Raw genomic sequence first — 23,477 nt, 5'->3', positions numbered from 1 at the left:
AGGCCTTTTCCTGGTCATATACCAGAGGCACGGGGTGGGGGGGTGGGGGGGGGATGCAGAGAAGGCTGAAGAGAGCAAGAAAACATTGTTCTAAGAGAGCAGTAACAATTTTCTCCCAAATCTTTCCAAGTTCTCATTCCTAATTATAGTAACACAAAGTAGCCTTTAAGAGCACCTACCTTTATGTGTGCAAAAGCAGTTTCACTATGTAACTTTTTTCCACCCTTTCCACCCTGGCTTCTCCCAAGCTATCTGGGACATGTCCAGTCATGTGTTGTGATTAGACTTACCCAGCAATTCCTTTCCTTTTTTAAAAGTTTTTATTTTTTTTTTTAAGTCATCTCTACGCTCAACATGGGGCTCGAACTCGAGACCCTAAGATCAAGAGTTCCATGCTCCTCCGACTGAGCCAGCCAGGTGGCCCAGCAATTCCTTTCCTTCTTGATGTAGCTGAGGCCTAAATCAAGTCAGTCTCCACAAAGGAGCACTAAGTAAACCGAAGGGGAAAAAAAGGAGCACATCATACAACCACCAGGACAGAAGTGAAAGACGTCAAATAAACTGGCAGGACTTTGACAAGACCTTTCCTGTTAACCGTAGAGAAAAAATACAAACTAACTGATAAGGAAGATGCTCCTATATGTCATCATCACAAGAAACCCTATGAATAATTCATATCCTGGATTATCTTGTAGAAAAAAAAAAAACCAATGGCACATAAAAATGATTCTATCCAATTCAGAAGTCACACGGAGCTCCAATTCTCCAGCACCCATCTGTAGAGCTATGTGTTTTTGCCCCACTTAACATCCCCAAAAGTAACTAAGTTCCACTACCACAAAGGAACTATGTTAATGAAATGGAGAATTCTCCACTAAAACGTAAATCCTTTCACTTTTGGGGGGGGGGGGATGAATGACATTAGTTTCAGGTGAATAACAAAGATTTGATATTTGTATATATTGCAAAATGCTCACAATAAGTCCAGTTAACATCCATCGTCATACACATATTTTTTCTTGTGATGAGAACTTTTAAAATCTACTCTCTTGGGGCTCCTGGGTGGCGCAGTCGGTTAAGCGTCCGACTTCAGCCAGGTCACGATCTCGCGGTCCGTGAGTTCGAGCCCCACGTCGGGCTCTGGGCTGATGGCTCGGAGCCTGGAGCCTGTTTCCGATTCTGTGTCTCCCCCTCTCTCTGCCCCTCCCCCGTTCATGCTCTGTCTCTCTCTGTCCCAAAAATAAATAAACGTTAAAAAAAAAAATTTAAAATCTACTCTCTTACCAGCTTCCAAATACCTCTCACTTATTTTTGTGTGCTCAACAACATGTCGATTGAATGAATGAATCAATCAATCAATCAATCAATGATGAAAGCCAAGCACTGCTTGACATTCCTCCTGACTGTTCTGGGTTTCTCCCAGATGGGAAACTCTACTTGATTTCTGAAAGGATTCAGAATCCTGAGCAACTCTGGAAACCTCTGGGTAAATTAGTATGAATGATAGCTGGATATGACATTTGTTAGAATTCATAACGGGGTTTTCATTGGCAGGGACAAAAGAGATCAAAGAAATGAGACATGTGGTTTCCTTGCCTGGGGGGAACTCAGCGTTGATGGGCTTTCGTACTTCCACATGGGGCTCTGAAGGAGACCACCTTGCAGAGTGCCCCATACCATCACAAGGGAAACCACTGCCAAGAACACTTAGTGGGAGAGTGAGGTCAGGCAGCAGGGCCAGCTTTCCCGAGCTGCCCCCACTTGCCTAAGTGGGGGGAATGGGTCCCTAAGATCCTACAGGCCTGTGAGAGGAGTATTAATGGCTGAGTAGAGTACTTGTGGCTTGCCACGGACCCGCCACAGCACCAAGGAAAGGACCCTGGAGCAGATATCTCTAGAGAAACACCCGAGCCAGCAGCCTGGGACAGAGATCCCAAGTTTTATATAGTATAACAAGGGTGAGGCCAAGTCAGTGAAGGAGAAGTCACCAGGAGAAATCTAGACTAACACCAGGGAGAGGATACAGTTGCAGGACATTGGTCAAAGATGTCATGGCACCCCATAAAAAACATTCATGCCTTAGGGAAGAGCCCAGGCCAGCAGATCTGTAGCAGACACCAGGAGGACCCACGGGACATTCAAAAATTAGGCCTCTTCTAAATGCCCCCATCCTCACCAGAAAAATCACATTCTATAGCAGCTTGGCCAGAAAGAGGAGGATCAGAAAGAAATTGGATAAACTGGATATTTTACTTGGAGAGACTGAACAGCGAAAATAATGGTTTCTATTATTGCATCATACCAAGTTTTCTGTATTAGACTAAAATACATCCTTTCCCCTCCCCACCGTCTGGAGTATAGGACTTCATAACAATATCAGATCTATTACAGGCAAAATATAGGAACCAAGACAAACTGAAAAAGTATCTGAGTATAGTGTGAGTAAATCTGTGCCAAAATATGCTTTAAATATTTACTGCCTGCTTTCTGTGATCCAAGCAGTAGAGTTGTGAAAACAGGTCACCCGGCTCTGTCCTCAAGGAATTCACTGTCTTAGCGCGAGACATTCAATACTAGCTGCAACGCACTAATGAAGGGGCTATTATAAAAACATGCAAAAGCCAAAGTGGCAAGGATAAGTTTACTGCAGCATCATTCGCAATAGCCAAATTGTGGAAGCAGCCCAGCTGTCCACCAGTTGATGAATGGATAAAGAAGATGTGCTGTGGGGTGCCTGGGTGGCGCAGTCGGTTAAGCGTCCGACTTCAGCCAGGTCACGATCTCGCGGTCCGTTGAGTTCGAGCCCCGCGTCAGGCTCTGGGCTGATGGCTCGGAGCCTGGAGCCTGTTTCCGATTCTGTGTCTCCCTCTCTCTCTGCCCCTCCCCCGTTCATGCTCTGTCTCTCTCTGTCCCAAAAATAAATAAACGTTGAAAAAAAAAATTTAAAAAAAAAAAGAAGATGTGCTGTATATACATAATGGACTATCACTCAGCCATTAAAAAGAATGAAATCTTGTCATTTGGAACAACATGGATGGAGCAAGGGGTTATAATCCTTAGCAAAGAAAGTCAGAGAAAGACAAATGCCATATGAGCTCGCTCATATGTGAAATTTGAGAAACAAAATAAATGAGTGAAGGAACAAAAACGACAGACAAATCAAGAAACAGACTCCACAGGGGACCTGGGTGGCTCAGTGGGTTAAGTGTCTGACTCTTGATTTCAGCCCAGGTCATGATCTCACGGTTCATGGAATCAAACCCCGCATGAGGCTCTGTGCTAACAGTGAGGAGCCTGCTTAGAATTCTCTTACTCCCTCTCTCTGCCCCTCTGCCTGCCCCCCCCTCACACACACACACACACACACACACACACACACACACACACACAAATACATTAAAAGAAAGAAAGAAAGAAAGAAAGAAAGAAAGAAAGAAAGAAAGAAAGAAAGAAAGAAAGAAAGAAAGAAAAAAGAAAGAAAAAAGAAAGAAAAAAAGAAAAAAGAAAGAAAAAAGAAGAAAGAAGAAAGAAAGAAAGAAAGAAAAGAAAGAAAGAAAGAAAGAAAGAAAGAAAGAAAGAAAGAAAGAAAGAAAGAAAGAAAGAAAGAAAGAAAGAAAGAAAGAAAGAAAGTTAGTTCTAACTACAGAGAACCAACCGATGGTTACCAGAGGGGAGGTGGATGGATGGATGGGGGAAATAGGAAATGGGGATTAAAGAGTACACTTATCATGAGAAAATAAATTCTAAAAATTTTTAAGAAGAATGATGAACTCAGGGAATTCAGAGGTCTTGCAGAAAACAAAAAAAAAAACCTTCAAGCTGTGTCTTACAGAACAAGTTGAGAGATTATATACATAATCTCATAAAAATAAAAGAGGGAGAGAAAAGATTTACTGAAAGCATGTGAGGACATGTCACAGAACCAAGGGAATTTAACAACCAAGCCTTGAGAGGGAGGCACCTGGGCCACAACAGGACCTCAGAGAAGTGAGCAAGGGCCTGGAACCTAGCAGGACCTTATCACGCAACTGCTTTTCTCTTTACACTTAGTCTGCAGGGTGTCCTCCTACCACAGACTGCTTTCTCCCAGCAAATGGCCTCTACTCCCCCCTTCCAGCACTGCCTCTCATGAAAGGCGCTATGTCCCTCCTAACCCCCATCTGAAGAATCCCAAAGTGGGACTCTCAATGACCAAGGAGAGGCGCTATGATTGGTTCAGTCTGAGTGGGATGATGCCCAGCCCACCGCATCGAAGAAGGCAAGGTCACATGAGAAGGTGCCAGCATCATTTGGACCTATGGCCAGAGCAGTGGAGGGGCCACCCTCGAAATAATCTGAATGTTCAGCAAAGGGAAGGAGGATGGTAGGCAGACAAGAATAATTATCTAGGCCAATGCAACATTTGCCGTCACTCTTCATGTCCATAACCCCAGGAGTCAACAGTGTATGAGTCTGGGATATGTCCCATCACTTTAATACATTCTTTGTAGTCTGACTCTGCCCCTTTCGAGGGATCACTTACCTATTAAAACCCCACCAGGTCACCACAGGCTATTAAAATGACAGCTCTTTCAAACCAACATCCCTCAGCTTGAACTGCTCTCTTTGCCTTGAACTTCAACAGTAATTTTTCCTGACTTCTATGGGATTTATCACTTTCTGCCTTAATATATCTGAATAAACAACTACTAGTTCTTGCCCCAAAGTTCAGAGGTAGGGAGGAGTCCCTAACCATGGGGTAATAAATTGGAATAGTTCCTCCCTTCCACTTACAGGGATTAGTGTAGAAATCACCTCGCCCAAGAATTTAAACCACCCCCCCCCCAAAAAGAAAAAAAAAATCAGTTTCAAATATGTGGCCAAGTATTTGTTTAACTAAAGGGAGCCATGAGGCTCCCTATGTTGTTTGGCAAGGGGCTCGTAACTGGCATCCTTTCCTCTGCCGACCAAGGTTTCCAAGCAGACTCTGAAATTAAAACCGCCCTGCTCTCCAGTTAGACAGTATCTTCATTGTGAACCAACAAAATCTTAGCAGGTTATGTCACCTTCAATAAAATGTTTCTCTTCCTCAATAAGGATTTCTGTGGTGACCTATTCCCCCGATGGTGGTCAGGCATCCTTTTGGGGAATTCCAGAACTGAATACACACAGGCACACGGAAGTCTACACGTATGTTCAAAGAAACTTCGTGAAAGGAAGAAAGGAAAACATGGACCAGAACGAGTAAGGCCATGATATACAAGTCATTTGCCTTTAAAAATTACATTTCAACCTGTTGAAATGTCATCGTACTTTGAATACTCACTGCATCAGGGGATTATTTTTCAGGCTATGTACCTGCCCTCCTCAATGAGCTCACAGGAAAGGCCCAAACAGTGCTGGGATGAGTCTGTCTCCATTGCCAGCCAACTCACTCCCTCTAACTTCATCTTTCTGTCTGAGACAAACCTGTGAACTTTCCAGGACACACTGGAAGCTCCCCCATCCCATCCTCTTCTCAAGGCACCCTGCCTCTTTCTCTCCTCAGCCCAGCACCCAGCGCGGCACACATCTGTTCATCTCTTCCCACCCAAAGGACAATGTGTGGCACTACTATATGCATAAGGGAACGGATCTACGAAGACGTAGAAACCCCTCTACCACTTTGCTCCTCCCGGGTTTTCACTGCTACTTCTCTTTCTAGTCAATGATTCACAGAAGAGGGAGTAGCCAATATGGCGAGACAAAATGGCACCCTTTGAATGCAGGGAGCTACTCACGGAAGTTCTCCTCCACCAAGAGGGGTGCAACAACCCGAGAGGAACGAAACCTCTCAAGTCAGTGTCCTTGATGTAGGACTGGCTCTTCACTTATTAGCTCTGATCTTGGACCCCTCATTTCCCTACTATGAGCCTCACAGCCCCCAACAAATAAATGAAGCAGATAACTGCACCTATTTAACATACAGATCTTTTACAAACTAAGTCGCGTGAAAAACACTTTATCTGGACCTCACTTGTGTATTCACTCTCCTTCCTTTTTCCACCATTGGTTACTGTTCCCTGTTACTGCACTTCCCAGCACAGCCACAAGAATCACTTTAAAACTCACTGAGCTTCAGTTTCCTCGCTTGGAAGCCAGAGGTAGTAGCCACCTTACAGAGTTATTTCGAGAATCAGGTATCATTTAATGTAGGGCGCCTACCACAGCTTAGTTAACAGTGGCTATGATGATTAATTAAGTGCCACACAAATCTTATTTTGACTATAGCTACAGAAAACATGGTACTGTCTAAGCTCTCCAAGGTTGTGAAGCTTTCTGATAGGCACTGCCTCCTTTGGCAACGACAGACCAGTTTTTCACGAGCAAACAGGGGGGCAAAAGCCCTCTTTCATACTTTGTGTAATTAGAGAGGCACAGGACATAAGCTGGAGTAGGAGAGAGTGACAGAAGTTGCCTAAGTGGATGAAACGCACAAAGAACAGTTGAACATTTTCTGGGCCCTGGTGATGCGAATTAAAGAATACATCTTAAAGACTGAAGAATAATTATGGTTAACTTAGGTAAGGTCCAATCCCTGGATTTTTTTCACCTTTGATTTATAAACATTAATTTCCTTGGTTCAATCTCCTACCGAAACCAACGAAACAAGAGTCCGGGCATTCCTCGAGTCTCTGAAGCGGAACGGTCAAGGATTCTAGCCCACCCCAATCATTAACCACACGGCTCCCAGTACAGCCTGTCCTGGCCATGAAATGACAAGGGGCAACTTTCAAGAATCCCAGGATACTTCTGAGGCAGCTTTGTTTTTTAAATGCTTTCACCCTCTGCTTACGTCGTCACATTCCCTTCTAGACGTGGCCATTTCTAGACGTCACATTCCCTTCTAGACGTGCTTCTAAGTTAGTCCTTTTCTCTTCCATGCTGGCAGCATGAGGGGAAGAAAGCACTATATTCACTTTTTAGTGGATGTAGGTATTGGTGGGTTTCTGCTCATCTCGCTTTCCTGTTTTTACCAAACCTTCTCTATTTTCCCAGCTCTCTAAACAAGCCAGGAATGTGTATGTGTGTCTATGAGAGAATGGTGATAATAAGGACAAGATGGAGTGTTAAAAGACAGAATACTAACTAGGGGGATCAGGACAGAGAAATCAGAAATCAGAAATAGGATCAGAGACTATTTCTGGGGTGCCTGGGTGGCTCACTTGGTTAAGCAGCCAACTTCGGCTCAGGTCATGGTCTCACAGTTCATGAGTTCAAGCCCTGCATTGGGCTTTGTGCTGACACCTCAGAGCCTGGAGCTTGCTTCACATTCTAGGTCTTTCTCTCTCTCTCTCCTCTCTCTCTCTTTCTCTCTCTCTGCTCCTTCCCTGCCCGTGCACTCTATCTCAAAATAAATATTTACCAAAAACAACAGTATTACCAACAAAATATGAGAAGTTTGCTAATAAGGCAGAAATCCCAGGTCTCCAAACCTCCTTCCTGACTTCCCAAGTGACCAGAACTTAGCTTCTAAGAATGATGTCGGTGATAACTAGAAGAAAGAGCAAGAAATACAAGCCACCTTAGTTTTAAAGACCGATGATAATTAGGTCACCCTACAAGAGACCAGAGACCACAGTTCTGGCACAAACAGGCCACTGGGCTGAAAAAAATCCAGTTTCCTGGTGTTTCTTCCAGTATACAGACATAGCATGCCCAGGTGTTGTGAGATGTGCCACCCATCCTTAGTGCTAAGATCCCTGTAAGCAGGGACAGTACCTGTCGGGTTCACCACTTTGCCCCACCTTCTACGACAATGCCTGCTATTCTGGAAATGCCTGTTGAACACATAATTCTCCATCACTTCACCTCTTTGGGCCCATAACCCTCATCTACAAAACGAGGCAGGGAGACCAGGTCACCTCTAAGGCATATGATTCTGGGACTATGTCGAGCCAACACTGCAGTGTGACCAAACCCACTCTTCACAACTAGGCCGTCATCATTTAAGTTTATTTATTTTGAGAGAGAGAGAGAGAGAGAGACAGAGAGAGAGCATGCACACATGCACAAGCAGGGGAAAGGCACAGAAAGAATCCCAAGCAGACTCTGCACTAACAGCACAGAGCCCGACATGGGTACTTGATCTCACAAACCATGAGATCATGACCTGAACTGAAATCAAGAGTTGGATGCTTAACCAACTCAGCCACCCAGGCGCCCGTCGGCCATCGTCATTTAATGAAAAAAGCAAGCAGGAGACACAGACGATTCTCTGCTATCAATTTTATTTCCACTTGTCATTTATTATCTGCAAATAGTTTATGATTTTCGAATCCCAAGTACCAGCTTTCACTTTAACTGAGTTTAATATAGTTTAACACAGCTATGTTGTGACTTTTTGCTGTACCTCACACTGGCTGTGTTCCAATTTTAGATTTCTAAGGGCAGCATGAGTCCCCAGTGGACTCACAAACTTCTCCACCGGCCTCCTCATCGTTAATCCCACATCTCTCCCGGTTGTGAGGCTATGCAGGTCCCCAGAAACACAGACATCCACTCAGTCTGCCAGGCACAAAAACATACGAAGATTATTCCCCAAGCTGGAATGAGGTTAAATGAGCACAAAGATCTAATAATCCTAAAGAACAGCAACCTGCCTTCAAGCAGTTCTCACCATTCCAGAGTAACGCTCCAAAGAATTAATGACATAGTGTATCTCCCCACTTTAAGTAATTTAGAAGTTTATAAAAAAATTATTCGGGGTGGTGGGGGGCGCTTGGGTGGCTCAGTCAGTTAAGCATCCGACTTCGGCTCAGGTCATAATCTCACAGTTCGTGAGTTGGAGCCCCACATCGGGCTCTGTGCTGACAGCTCAGAGCCTGGAGCCTGCTTCACATCCTGTGTCTCCCTGTCTCTCTGCCCCTGTCCAGCTCACTCTGTCTGTGTGTCTGTCACTCTCAAAAATAAACATTAAAAACATTTTTTAATTATTTGGGAGTAATTTCAAACTTCCAGACAAGTTAGAAAAACAGCACAAAGAACACCATTATATTATCGTTACCCAGATTTACCTATTGTTAACATTTTACTCCATTTTCTGTATATGTCTGAGCTTGCTTTTACATGCACATGCTTGTGGTCTCTCTTAGGTAAAATTTTTCCTCCTGAACGATTTAATGGTAAGTTGCATTTATCATGGTCCCTTGCCCCAAAGAAGAAATTAAGTTTCAAAACTCAAACAGAAAAGTGGAATGTTGTACAATAGTTTTTTTTTTTTTAATTTAACGTTTATTTATTTTTGAGACAGAGAGAGACAGAGCATGAACAGGGGAGGGTCAGAGAGAGGGAGACACAGAATCTGAAACAGGCTCCAGGCTCTGAGCTGTCAGCACAGGGCCCGACGCGGGGCTCGAACTCACGGACCGCGAGATCATGATCTGAGCCGAAGTCGGCCGCTTAACCGACTAAGCCACCCAGGCACCCCTGTACAACAGTTTTTAAGTCGCCAGTACGAGATTTTCAAGGATGGTAGCAGAACCGTAAGGGGACTTTGTTAAGGTTGAGGCTTTCTACCACCCCTGGATGTCTAACCAATGTTAATCCTGGGGGTGGCCTTGACCCCAGCCAAAGAGAAAGGGGACACACACACACACACACACACACACACAAATATCACCCTTCTATTTTATTTTAGAAGGAAAAAGGTCCTTGAGGCAAACCAGCTATGTTGACAACTGCCAGCCTCCATTTTTCTCAGCAAAAATTTGCCCAGGGTGATTCCGTAGGTCATCCTGTTCTAGAGAATACAGAATTCTGCTCCCTAACAATGCTACAGGGACAGTCCACTTTCAGAAACATCTCTTCTGCCTTCAAGCTCATGAAAATGTTCCCTTGTCCTTGAATTAAAAACATAACCACATAACTCCCCACATAAGATAAGGGGCAGAACGCAGGACTACCTTTCCTGCTCTGGTAAACCTCAGAAAACAACAATTGCCACCTGCTGAGGGCCGGGGATGGTGCAGTAAATACTCAGGATACCTCACTGCACCCTAACACTAACTTGTCCCTTGATTTCCAAGGACTGTACGGTAAGAATGAGTTGCAAGGGGGAATAAGTGGTATAAACTGACTGCGTTATTAATCATGCTACAAATAAATGACTTTTCCTCCGACAGTAAAGCGTTTTGTACTCTTGGTAATTACTAATAAACTTTTTAATGTAGGACTATATCCCCTGGAGATACACAGCCTTTCTTGTTTCAACCGCTTCCTTAAAATCCCTTTCTTAGAACGACTATCAAATCAACAGTATAAAATGGAACACTTTTCTTAGGTAAAGAATTAAAAACAAACACAAACAAAAAAACCACCCACTTGAAAACAAACACCAAAGAAGCAGAAACTGGATACTGAATATGTACACAGTTCTTTAAGTCAACAGGACTCTCCGTTATCAAGGTAACTCCAAGGTAACTCCGATAAAGTGAGTCTGAAACATTTACCTTGTACTAAACTCCCCCCACGCACTTTTTTTAAAAAAAGAGAAGTACATGCGCATAATTCAGCACAAAGGCAGAGTCAAAGTGAAAGGAATCTAAGAACCAGCAGGTTTACCTCAGAAGCCGATCTGCAAAGTATTTTGAGAGTTAGAGTTTTATAAAGACATGTATAAACTCGCAGTTCATCAGACAACAGTCTGGCAAAGCAATGAGGAAAAGAAAGGTAAGAACACGAAAACCCCTGGCTTGGCTCTGAGGGAAATAAAAGATTCCGGGATCTACCTTGCTTGGACGCCCTCCGCCGAATCTTCATTTTGGGGAAGGAAGGCCATGAGTAGTTAAAGGGGGAGTCCGAGTCCGAATCCATCTTTTTGTTTTGCTTAAATCAACAGATTCAACAGGAGAGACTCGGGAAGAACTGTGGGCGTCCCCCGCCAGGAGGCGAGTCTACCGTGTGATGTCAAAGGAAGGAATGGGGCTGGGTGAAAAGCTCCCGAACACGGGGAGGGAGAGGCAATAAACGTTTGGCTTCCTTCAGGCGTCCAGGCGTGTAGACTGAGAAGGAGGCTGTAAATATTAAAGCCAAACGAAGGAAGTGAAAAAGGAGAGAGAGGCAGCTAAGGGTTGTCCTGGTACATCACAGTCCAGTTATTCAAAAGGTCACTGGGAGCAAATGAATCATTAACTCCCCTCTTCTTGTGGCTGGAAATGGAAATTAAGAAGAAAGGTAACTGAATTCAAAGAGAGCGGCCTGCGCTTCAAGAAAAGCCTCCAAAGGCACTTGTTCTGTTCTGGAGCTGGAGGATCGTTTACAGAAAAGCCACCCTGCACAGCGATGTAAAGGTTGAGGTTTACAAGTGTGGACAGCCAGAGAGCTCAGTACACAGGCAAATAAAAGCCATCACACTCAAGGCGAGGAGTTTTCCAGAGCAGTCTGTTCCTTCATAGCATTGACAGTGTTGGCAGATTTTCAGATTCGAGGGCCGAAGCAACTCTGATAATTCATTTAACAATCTAGTCTCCCTGCACTTTTAATGCTAAAGTAGCTGGAAGCTTTTACTGTTACAGATAATTCTACTCATTAAATACATGCAAAGTCCTCTACTAGTGTTCAGCACAATTGGGGCATTCTTCAGCTGCCACTAAGTTTGGCTTCAATCTTAAGGATTGGGGTACCTTTAGAGCTTGGCTCTAATCCTACAGTCCCTCTCAACAGAGCTAGTGACTAAGTTACCACAAACCAAGAGTTCCTACAGGTTCCGCTTAACGAGCCTCTGGTAATTAGCATTCAGTACAAGCCCATCACCACCTCCACCTAAACCGAACACTACGCAAAGTCACTTCCCTGCTCTCCACAAGCACACCGATACATGGGACCCACAGAAGTTCAAGCAAAGCAGCCAAGAGCTGTGGCAGAAAAAAAAAACACACGCCAAGTCTCAGAGGGGAGCCTCTTCCAAGCATTTATTTTGTATTATTGATAGCAGGAAACGGTGTGTTTTCTTTTGTGACGTCATCTGCCACCCAAATAAACTAAGACTGTGGAAACGATATGAAGGCCTGCGTGACTCTGCAGATCTGAAGCATAGCAACAGGTGTCGTACTTAATATTCCTTTTCACCACAATTACTTCCCAAATTGTTGACTTGATCATGCCACGCTGTCAGAAAGAGATGCGTAATCTGCTCCATAATAGCTAATCCCGTCTGATTGGGTGGGGAGTAGGTGAGAGGGCCAGATGGAACCGGATCAAGGGGAGAAACCACTTAATTTCCAATTCAAATCAAAATTAGAATTACATGAATCGCGGTTGTGTTTTTAGATGGTTTGCTACGTAAATACCACATACAAATATAACCAAATGCAACTAGGAGACAGTTGTAAGCATTACAACGGAGTCAAAATAAACATTAATACATGTTTTACTTCGTGGCCTTTTATTTGAAAAATACTTCTCTTAATTAGCTAGGTGCAATTCTAAGAATAAATTATTCTCAAGCCTTGTACCAGGTAAGAGAGTTTTAGTCCACATGGATCTTGAGCAAGAAAATAAAATCTTGAAGGTGAGTGTTTCTATTCATTCTCTAAGTTTTAAAGCTTCGAAACGTGGCAGGGACACTGTGGGCATATGATGAATGAATGATGTACACTTACTTAACCTGTGGATGGAGAAGCTTTACATGTCATTCTGTAGTATGTTTAATATCCTGATTGGAAATATGTATTAAAAATTTTTTGGGGGGCGCCTGGGTGGCGCAGTCGGTTAAGCGTCCGACTTCAGCCAGGTCACGATCTCGCGGTCCGTGAGTTCGAGCCCCGCGTCGGGCTCTGGGCTGATGGCTCAGAGCCTGGAGCCTGTTTCCGATTCTGTGTCTCCCTCTCTCTCTGCCCCTCTCCAGTTCATGCTCTGTCTCTCTCTGTCCCCAAAATAAATAAACGTTGGGAAAAAAAAAACTTTTTTAATCAGCTGTAGGTGATACACAATGTTATATTAGTTTCAGGTGTAGAAGACTGAATGAACACTCTTGTTATGCTCAGTAGGTCTACCATCTGTAGTTACCATACAAGGCTATTATAGTACCATTGACCATATTCCCTACGCCACAGAAAATAGGTAGCTTCACAAGACTTCCTGTAGCTTTTTGTTAAGTGTTTTAAAGTATCGTTGTGTTTTACTCATCACAATAGTATCTTTATTTGACAAAATAAAACAACAGTACTGGTGACTGGACAAAGCCCACTGTTCTCCAAGGTTCCGGGCAATACTTCGGATGTACATAGATCCTTGGATGCCTCAGAGAGGTCTGCAGACCAAAGAAAGGGAACGTCCACCTGTCTAGACAATCGTCAAACTGAAATGCAAGTGTTGGACCAGGAGATAATATTATCTTTCTCATTTGCCATGCGTGGTTAAGTTTTAGAGCCACTTAACCAGGATCAATCCCAGGTCAACAAACTACTAGAGCTGCTCCCTTCTTGACCATCGGTGACAGATAAGAAGAAAGTCAGGACAATCCCAAGAGAAATATGATAAAGTCTTTGTAAAACACATTTCTAGTAGCTGAGATGCCAAGTAGATCATTCTTAATCTAGTTTTCCCCAAAGCACAGTCCTTGGTGACCAATTACATATCACTTGATTATTGATATGAAAATTATTCTGACAATAAAATAGAACTACCCAAAAAATACATGTGAGAAGCCTAACAATATTTTCTATTCTTATTTGATGCACCAATATTTTTTTTTATTAATTTTTTTTTCAACTTTTATTTATTTTTGGGACAGAGAGAGACAGAGCATGAATGGGGGAGGGGCAGAGAGAGAGGGAGACACAGAATCGTAAACAGGCTCCAGGCTCTGAGCCATCGGCCCAGAGCCTGACGCGGGGCTCGAACTCACGGACCGCGAGATCGTGACCTGGCTGAAGTCAGACGCTTAACCGACTGCGCCACCCAGGCGCCCCTGATGCACCAATATTTTTAAAGAATGAAATTACTGCCACTGACCAGCTATATAACATTGAGTTAACACATAAAATGAAAGAGAAAATATTGTTTGCTTCCCTCTATTTTTAGGCCAGTTCATTTTCTTGCTCACCAAAGAACTTCTCCCAAATGTGGGTCATTTATCATGTTTGCTGGAGTACTCAACTTTGTCCCCTGTTATACCAATATGACTGCATTTAAATCAATTCAAGATGTTATTTATATCTCGTTCACATTCAACGGCTTAAATTCTTTGCTTTCTCTGGCTGATTCCAACTGCAGTTGGAGGAATTCAATGGTAGGTCCCCCAAGGGCCACTTTCTCTCCCGCTATCATACAACTATTATGATGCCAGGGTGTGAATGATTTCATCAGCCTTACTGTGCCTCCTGTAATTAGAAAATCCTTTGTTTAGGGGCGCCTGGGTGGCACAGTCGGTTAAGCGTCTGACTTCAGCCAGGTCACGATCTCGCGGTCCATGAGTTCGAGCCCCGCGTGAGGCTCTGGGCTGATGGCTCAGAGCCGGGAGCCTGCTTCCGATTCTTTGTCTCCTTCTCTCTCTGCCCCTCCCCCATTCATGCTCTGTCTCTCTCTGTCCCAAAAATAAAAATAAAAACGTTGGGAAAAAAAAATTTTTTTTAAATTCAAAAAAGAAAATCCTTTGTTTAGAAAATTACCTCCACTGGGTGACAAACATGCAGGGCAGATGCTGCTGAAGTTTCGGCTCTCTGCAAGACCCACATAGAAGGGAAGCTTCCCTCAATTCTCCTCGTGTCATGACGGCATGCCACCTACCTTTCAATCTTGGTAAAATTAATCTTCCTCAGAGGGTATTTATATTTTGATTTGAATTATAATATTTGTACAATTTTCTCATCCTCCAATAAGTCCCAAAATTCCTGGAGTGCGAGAGCTGTGTCATACCCATTTTCTTTTTTTTAATTTTTTTTATTTTTTTTGTTTATTTATTATTGAGAAATAGAGACAGAGCATGAGCATGGGAGGGGCAGAGAGAGAGGGAGACACAGAATCCGAAACAGGATCCAGGCCCTGGGCTGTCATCACAGAGCCTGACGCGGGGCTCAAACTCACGGACCGCGAGATCATGACCTGAGCCAAAGTGGGACGCTTAACCGAGTGAGCCACCCAGGCGCCCCGTGTCATACTCATATTCTTAAGCAGTCAGATGCTAAAAAGAAAAAACCCTGGGTTTGGGGAGCCATTATGTATCTAGGCTTAGACAGTGGCTCTGTCACTTATTTAGCAACCCTAACCAAGTTACTTTCCGACCCTCACTTGTTTCATATAAAAGGAGGTCATAACGTCCATACTACAAAGAGTTGTGAGAATCAAATGGGGCAATAGTAAAGAACTTAAGTTTTCATTACGTTCTCTTAAATATTAAATAAAGTTTCCCTTTCGCTGTATTTCTCTTCTACATTATAGACACTGAAGTATTCTTTTTTTTTTTTTTTAATTTTTTTTTTCCAACGTTTATTTATTTTTGGGACAGAGAGAGACAGAGCATGAACGGGGGAGGGGCAGAGAGAGAGGGAGACACAGAATCGGAAACAGGCTCCAGGCTCTGAGCCATCAGCCCAGAGCCCGACGCGGGGCTCGAACTCCCGGACCGCGAGATCGTGACCTGGCTGAAGTCGGACGCTTAACCGACTGCGCCACCCAGGCGCCCCGATACTGAAGTATTCTTATGTTTACCTCCGGAGTGATAGCTTTTTCTAAACTGAGACCTGCCAGCGTACCTGGCTAGCTCAGCCAGCAAAGCATTTAGACTCTTAAGGTGAGACGCGCTAATGTGCAAAGAAGTTCCCAGACAATCATACCAAGACTGAAAGAGAAGGAAGATTTTTTTTTTCCTATTATGCTCCATTGTCTAACAACCAGAGACCACAGTTTCTAACACTGCTACACAGCATTCTGGGGGAAAATCATTAAAAAACACAAAGAGCTGGAGGCAAAAACCCCTAATGTCAGGACAAGCCTACCCTGGCTCACTTCAGCCAGAAGAGGCAATGTAATGGAGCCTGGGATGGTCAGAATCTTCCTCAAAATCCTTTAGAAGGCACTGTGTCATCTGTTGGCGTTCAACACAAGCAGTTCTTTGTTGGAGAACATTGTGACTCTGGTTATGCACCAAGTGAAACGCTCGGCTCTTACCGGGAGGCCATGCTATACAGAAAATAAGGATCTTTCAAAGCACAGCTCCTATCCATGGGCTCAAGATGTGCTCTGAGAAGGACAGCGGGCACAGGACATTCACATCGGCAGTGTCACACTCAGGGACATGGCATCGTGAGTGGAGCCAGCCAGACGTTTGAATTACAATTTTTCTCTCTACTTCTGCATTGTGAATAAACAGAGCCCATAAAATTGATTTCCTATAAAACAGACATCAACTGGGAGCATGGGACAAACACTGTTACCATAAATTAGAATTCTAGGAGGCCACCATTTCCTAAAGCCATCTTATTTTATACATAAGAGTACTTTTTATTTCTTACCTACCTTAATTACCTTGACTTATTTGAGTAAAAAACCTGCATGCCCTTTCAAAAGCTTTTTTATCACCGTACTAAGGGGAAAAACTGGGTATACCCTAGAAATCCATCAGGATGACATTACTTGTATTATGACAATATCCACATATAGTGTAAGAAGAAAATATCCAGAACATTTAGGACAGGAAAGCACATTTCTACATGAAGCAACATATTCAAGAATTACCATGTCAGGGGCACCTGGGTGGCTCAGTCAGTTAGTGTCTGATTCTTGGCTTTGGCTCAGGTCATGATCTCAGAGTCGTTGAGATCAAGTCCAGGTTGGGCTCTGTGATGACAGCATGGAGGCTGCTTAGAATTCTCTGCCTCCCTCCTCCCCCACTCACACACTCTCTCTCAAAATAAATAGTTTTTTTTAACAAACAATCCAGTGAAGAAATGGGCAGAAGACACGAATAGATACTTTTCCAAAGACATCCAGATGGCCAACAGACACATGAAAAGATGCTCAATGTCACTCCATTAGGGAAATACAAATCAAAACCACACTCAGATACCACCTCACGCCGGTTAGAGTGGCTAAAATGAACAAATCAGGAGACTATAGATGCTGGAGAGGATGTGGAGAAACAGGAACCCTCTTGCACAGGTGGTGGGAATGAAAACTGGTGAAGCCACTCTGGAAAAGTGTGGAGGTTCCTCAAAAAATTAAAAATAGAACTACCCGATGACCCAGCAATAGCACTGCTAGGAATTTACCCAAGGGATACAGGAGTGCTGATGCCTAGGGGCACTTGTACCCCAATGTTTATAGCTGCACTCTCAACAATAGCCAAATTATGGAAAGAGCCCAAATGTCCATCAACTGATGAATGGATAAAGGAGATGTGGTTTATATTTACAACAGAATAGTACTTGGTAACGACAAAGAATGAAATCTGGCCATTTGCAGCAATGTGGATGGAACTGGAGGGTATTATGCTAAATGGAATAAGTCAGACAGAGAAAAACAGCATATGTTTTCACTCATATGTGGATCCTGAGAAACTTAACCGAAGTCCATGGGGGAGGGGAAGGGGAAAAAAAAGTTACAGAGAGGGAGGGAGGCAAACCATAGGAGACTCTTAAATGTAGAGAACAAATGGGTGGGGGGCAGGGAGGGGAAAGTGAGTGATGGGCAATGAGGAGGGCACGTGTTGGGGTGAGCACTGGGTGTTTTATGGAAGCCAATTTGACAAATTATATTTAAATAAATAAGCAGGTTTTTTTTAATTTTTTTTTACTATTTTTTTTAATTTTATTTTTTAATTTACATCCAAATGAGTTAGCATATAGTACAACAATGATTTCAGGAGTAGATTCCATAGTGCCCTTTACCCATTTAGCCCATCCCCCCCACACCCCTTCCAGTAACCCTCTGTTTGTTCTCCATATTTATGAGTCTCTTCTGTTTTGTCCCCCTCCCTGTTTTTATATTATTTTTGTGTCCCTTCCCTTATGTTCATCTGTTTTGTCTCTTCAAGTCCTCATATGAGTGAAGTCATATGATGTTTGTCTTTTTCTAATTTCACTTAGCATAATACCCTCCAGTTCCATCCACATAGTTGCAAATGACAAGATTTCATTCTTTTTGGTAGCCAAGCAATAGTCCATTGTATACATATACCACCTCTTCTTCTTTTTTTTTTTTTTTTTAATTTTTTTTTCAACATTTATTCATTTTTGGGACAGAGAGAGACAGAGCATGAACGGGGGAGGGGCAGAGAGAGAGGGAGACACAGAATCGGAAACAGGCTCCAGGCTCCGAGCCCTCAGCCCAGAGCCTGACGCGGGGCTCGAACTCAACGGACCGCGAGATCGTGACCTGGCTGAAGTCGGACGCTTAACCGACTGCGCCACCCAGGCGCCCCATATACCACCTCTTCTTTATCCATTCATCCACCGATGGGCATTTGGGCTCTTTCCATACTTTGGCTATTGTTGATAGTGTCGCTATCAACATGGGGGTGCATGTGTCCCTTCAAAACAGCACTTGTTGGGATGAGCACTGGGTGTTTTATAGAAGCCAATTTAACAATAAATTATATTTAAATGAATAAATACATGGATACATACATTTTTTTAAAAAAAAAAAAAGAATTATATTGTCAATGCTTCCCCTAGCAGTTAATAAGGCTAAAATGATCAATTTCTATTCAGATGATACTCTTAAGGAAAAAAAAAAAAAAAAAAAAGACTCTTGGTGGATCTATTTTTGTTTTAGACATTGAAATCCTTGGCATAACCTAAAAGGAAAAAAGTATGAGCACTTGGTTTTTCTGAACAATGAATTATGAGGAATTTTGACTCTATTATGGAGAGGCAGCTGTGGACACTGGATGTGAGAGATCCTAGGGATGGGAAAAGCAAGGATATGAGCCATGAGGCTGGACAGAGCAAGGGTGGACAGATAGTCAAGTTTCTTGTCATAGCCTCAGGACAAAGGGATCCTTCATGATAGAAAGAGCCACGACACTTAGGGAGAGCGACATCTACATTTTAGGTTTTTTTCTGATAATTTTCCGATTCCAATTTTCCCAAATCTTCCCAAAAAAGTTTCTTATGTGCCACAAACTTATTTACAAACCTACTTTTTAAAGCCAATTTTAACATTCAAAGTTCAACTTATTCTTCTATGGACTTTTATATGATTATTTGCATGTCCAAAAGTTAACTAGGAGATATAAAAGGGGCAAAAAAAACTTAAACAATTAGTTCTAATGTAAACTTAAATCTATCCATGCCATAGTTCTAAAGCTAAAATTCCCACAAAACAGAATGGAGAATCCTAGTTTTAAATAAAGGGTGGCTCATCTTACATATGCTAACTAGAGTATTGTTACTTCTAGGCCCTGTCAACTGGAAGAGTAAGGAGACACCTACATGTGTGCCCTAACGTATGCATACACATTTATCTACAAATATTTCTATAAGCAACTATGCGTGTCCATGTTAACTAATCATGAGTACATACTGATGTGTCCAACTCTAATTCATTAGCACAAAGATCATTCCAGCCTCCTCTCCTTGGTTATCTACCAACTCCCACTCCAACATAACAATCTTATCTATAATCCATTTGCTTAATTGTTCATTTCCAGGGTACTTTTACAGTGGTATAATTGTTAACCTGTATCCCCGGGACCAACAATTCCATCACCTAGAGGACAATGTTTATGTACCGCTTCCTTTCATCTTACAGACTCTACTCATTTCCAAAGTTATTGAGGTCTGAACTCTCCTCATCCCCTACAGTAAGGCATTTCATACATTTTTAGTACAGTTAAATGGTTTTGTCACATTCTGTCTCCATCATAGGATCCTCCAACTTAAATTTTTTTATTTGCCCATATTAAAGTTCACTCTGTATGCCATTAAGCTCTCTGAGTTTTAACAAATTCAGTGTCATGTATCCACCATCAGAGTGTCTTAAAGAGTATTTTCACTCCCCTAAAACAACAACAACAAAACCCCACAATGACAGAAATATGTACAAAGGACAAAGAAGCCAACTGGAAGAGTTCCTCCATTGCCAGAGTGAGACCACTTCTGAACAATAAAGCAGGACTAGATTATTACCTCAAGTATCCAATAAATATCCAAAAATCTATACTGACATAAATGATTGAATAAATAGGTAAGGAAGGGTATAAGCCCCCCAAGCAGGAGAATTCCAAATTACTTATTAGCACACAAGGATGTATACAGATGACACCCCACCCCTCAAGTATGGGCTGAACATCATGACTTCCTTCCAAAGAGTATAGTATGCAAAGAGTAGTGGGCAAGAATCATTTTACAGTGAATAAAGCTGACAAAACCCACCTCTGCCAGATAATCAAGGTCGTCATTAACAGTGAAAGTAATGATAGCATACACCAATGAGGTGATGACAATGGCATTTTGCCTCTGTGGTATTCCTCCCCAAACCCATAACCCCAATTTTAATAATGGGAAAAAATTTTACAAAAATAACAATTGAGGGAAATTATACCTAACACTTGACCAGTACTCCTAAAACTGTCAAGATTATTAAAAACCAGGAAAGTCTGAGAAATTCTCACAGCCAAGAGGAGCCTAAGGAAACATGGTAACTAAATACAATATGGCATCCTGGATAGGATCCTGGGACACAGAAAGGAAATCAGATAAAAACTAAAGCAATTTAAATAAAGTATGCACTTTTGTCAATAATAATGCATCAATCAATTTTAAAAAGGTGTACCATGGGGCGCCTGGGTGGCGCAGTCGGTTAAGCGTCTGACTTCAGCCAGGTCACGATCTCGCGGTCCGTGAGTTCGAGCCCCGCGTCGCTCTGGGCTGATGGCTCGGAGCCTGGAGCCTGTTTCCGATTCTGTGTCTCCCTCTCTCTCTGCCCCTCCCCCATTCATGCTCTGTCTCTCTCTGTCCCCAAAATAAATAAAAAACGTTGAAAAAAAAAATTAAAAAAAAAAAAGGTGTACCATAATATATGATGTTAATGGGGAAGAGGGGCGTGTGGGAACTCTCTGTACTATCTTTACAATTTTTCTGTAAATCTGAAGCTATTCTAAAAAATAAAGCTTAAAACATTTTTTAAGGATGAGATAAAGTACAGAATCTATGTTCATTAAATGTTTGTGGAATTCACGCTAAAATACTGAATCACTTACTTAATGCGATACGGAGAAGTCAAGTCATGCTTAAAACTCCACTTTCTTTTAAGTTATTATGTGAAGTTACCAACAGAGCTAATTAAACATTAAAGATGATATCCTGAAACTAATTTTAATTTTTCATAAACAAATAGTGTCTCTTTGGAATTAAGAGGTCCCCAAGAAGTAACCCTAGGGAGAGGCTCTCATGTGCAACTGAGGGTACCTCAGTGAGCCTACCTCAATCGGATCACAGAAATCTTATCCGCAGACAGATCTCAAGAGCATGGATGAAACCCAGCTAGCTTACTCACAGTTTTCTTCTCAAGTTCTAGGTATCAAAAAAAAAAAAAAAAAAAAAAAAAAAATCACAGAGTGAAGTTAAAGTTATTTAAAATATTATAAAGACACAGATTTACTACTGGGTCTCCTATTCAATTTGTGGTTGTACCACTTCTCTGTATTTTGGCTGTATACATTCTTCCACAGGATCTCATACTGTGAAGAATAAATTCTGTTGGCTTTCTTGCTCATGTTGGAAGAAAGGGGCCATGTTTCATAAAAGGGTCCTCTCAATTAGCCACTCTGAAAGTTAAAGCAGTGTGTCCCAGTAAATTGTTAGCTTTCATGCCAGCAATACGAGCTCTTACTTAATTGCCCTGAAGTCCCTTCCAAGGGATTAGCCACTGGTACTCAATCAAAACCAAGCCTCAACTCACATAAGCACACGTACTCTGCTGTCGGGCCCAGAGCCCAGTGATTCTTCTGTGAGAGCAATTTTAACATTTGACGTCTGTATACGCTATACTCGAGTATTTCAACACAAGAGAAAGAAATCTATGGGTGGAATTTTAACTTTTCTTATAAAAATGTTAAGTATATTTCCAGAATATATTTCCCAGTTTTCATTTGTTTTCATGTTTTATAAATTAGTTTTACTTTCTTTAATATTTTATTTTTGCTTGAATTCTGTATCTAATCATTTGACTTAAACCATCAAAATAGAATCTTTAGGGATGGAGCCTATGGAATTTACTTATTCACTTAGTTTATTCGGAGTTGAGAATCTTATTTTGGAGAATGAAAATTTACAATTCATACGTAAATGGGAAAAAGATGGTCTTTTCAACAAAGGGTGTCAGGAAAACTGGACAGCCACATGGAAAAGAATGAAAGTCGACCACTTTATTACATCATTTGAGTTTAAAAATAAATTCAAAATGGATTAGGGACCTAAATGTGAGACCTGAAACCATACAAATCCTTGAAGAGAGCACAGGCGGTAATTTCTCCGACATCAGCCAAAGCAACATTTCTCTAGGTACGTCTCCGGAGGCAAGGGAAACAAAAACAAAAATAAACCATTGGGACTACATCAAAATAAAAAGTTTCTGCAGCATAAAGGAAACCGTTAACAAAACTAAAAGACAGCCTACAAATGGGAGAAAATATTTGGAAATGACATATCCAATAAAGGGCTAGTATCCAGACTATATAACAAAACAGATACAACTCAGTACCCAAAAAACAAACAGCCCAATTAAAAAAAAAAAAAAGAATGGGCAGAAGACATGAACAGACATTTCTCCAAAGAAGACCCAGATAGCCAACAGACACATGAAAAGATGTTCAATATCACTCATCATCACGGAAATGCATATCTAAACCACACTGAGATACCACCTTACACCTATGAGATTGGGTAAAATGAAAAACACAGGAAACACCGTGTTGGCAAGAAGTGGAGAAAACGGAACCCTTGTTTACTGTTGGTGGGAATGCAACCTTGTATAGCCACTCTGGAAAAGCATGGCAGTTCCTCAAGAAATTTAAAATTGAACTACTCTATGATCCAGTAATCACACTATTGAGTACCCAAAAAATACAAAAATGCTACTTCAAAGGGATATATGTATTCCTAGTTTTATTGCAACATTATCTACAATAGCCAAAGTACAGAAACAGCATGAGTGTCCATCAACTGATGAATGGATAAAGAAGATGGGGGGAGGGTGGGTGGGTAGAGGGTGCATAAAATAAAAAATTATTCAGCCATAAAAAAATCTTGCCATTTGCAACAACACAGAGCTAAAGAGTATAATACTAAGCAAAATAAGTCAGTCAGAGAAAGACAAATACCTTATGATCTCACTTACACGTGGAATTTAAGAAATAAAACAAGCAAAGGAAAAAAGAGAGTGAGAGACAAACCAATGAATAGATTCAACTACAGAGAACAAACTGATCATTACCAGAGGGTAGGTTGGGGGGGTGGTGGGAAATAGGAGACGGGGATTAAAGAATATACCTATCATGATGAAAAAATAAAATGAAA

The 23,477-nt window shown here is 42.0% G+C and overlaps 1 protein-coding gene and 1 long non-coding RNA gene across 10 annotated transcripts in view; one reads left to right on the top strand and one right to left on the bottom strand.

The window, feature by feature from the left end:
* The window catches only part of ARHGEF28 (Rho guanine nucleotide exchange factor 28), a 310,574-nt gene that overhangs the window by 111,770 nt on the left and 175,327 nt on the right, over positions 1 to 23,477 (bottom strand). Inside the window, exon 1 of one of the 9 annotated variants that reach the window (XM_019835471.3) lies at positions 10,749 to 10,880. The exons of the other annotated variants lie outside the window; for them this stretch is intronic. Within the exon in view, the coding sequence (XP_019691030.3) occupies positions 10,749 to 10,833 (85 nt within the window). The 5' untranslated portion in view covers positions 10,834 to 10,880. Of the gene's footprint in view, positions 1 to 10,748; positions 10,881 to 23,477 lie in introns of those variants that run through there. 9 annotated transcript variants of the gene reach the window in all.
* LOC109501786 lies at positions 10,521 to 12,391 on the top strand. Its single transcript, XR_002160063.3, has 2 exons — positions 10,521 to 10,689; positions 10,859 to 12,391. It is a non-coding gene; the product is annotated as an uncharacterized LOC109501786 (long non-coding RNA).

The sequence above is a fragment of the Felis catus genome, chromosome A1, assembly GCF_018350175.1.
Source record: "Felis catus isolate Fca126 chromosome A1, F.catus_Fca126_mat1.0, whole genome shotgun sequence".
In the NCBI taxonomy this organism is placed as follows: domain Eukaryota; kingdom Metazoa; phylum Chordata; class Mammalia; order Carnivora; family Felidae; genus Felis; species Felis catus.
Note: the sequence above shows the minus strand (reverse complement) of the source record. Positions and strands in the feature narration are given on the sequence as shown.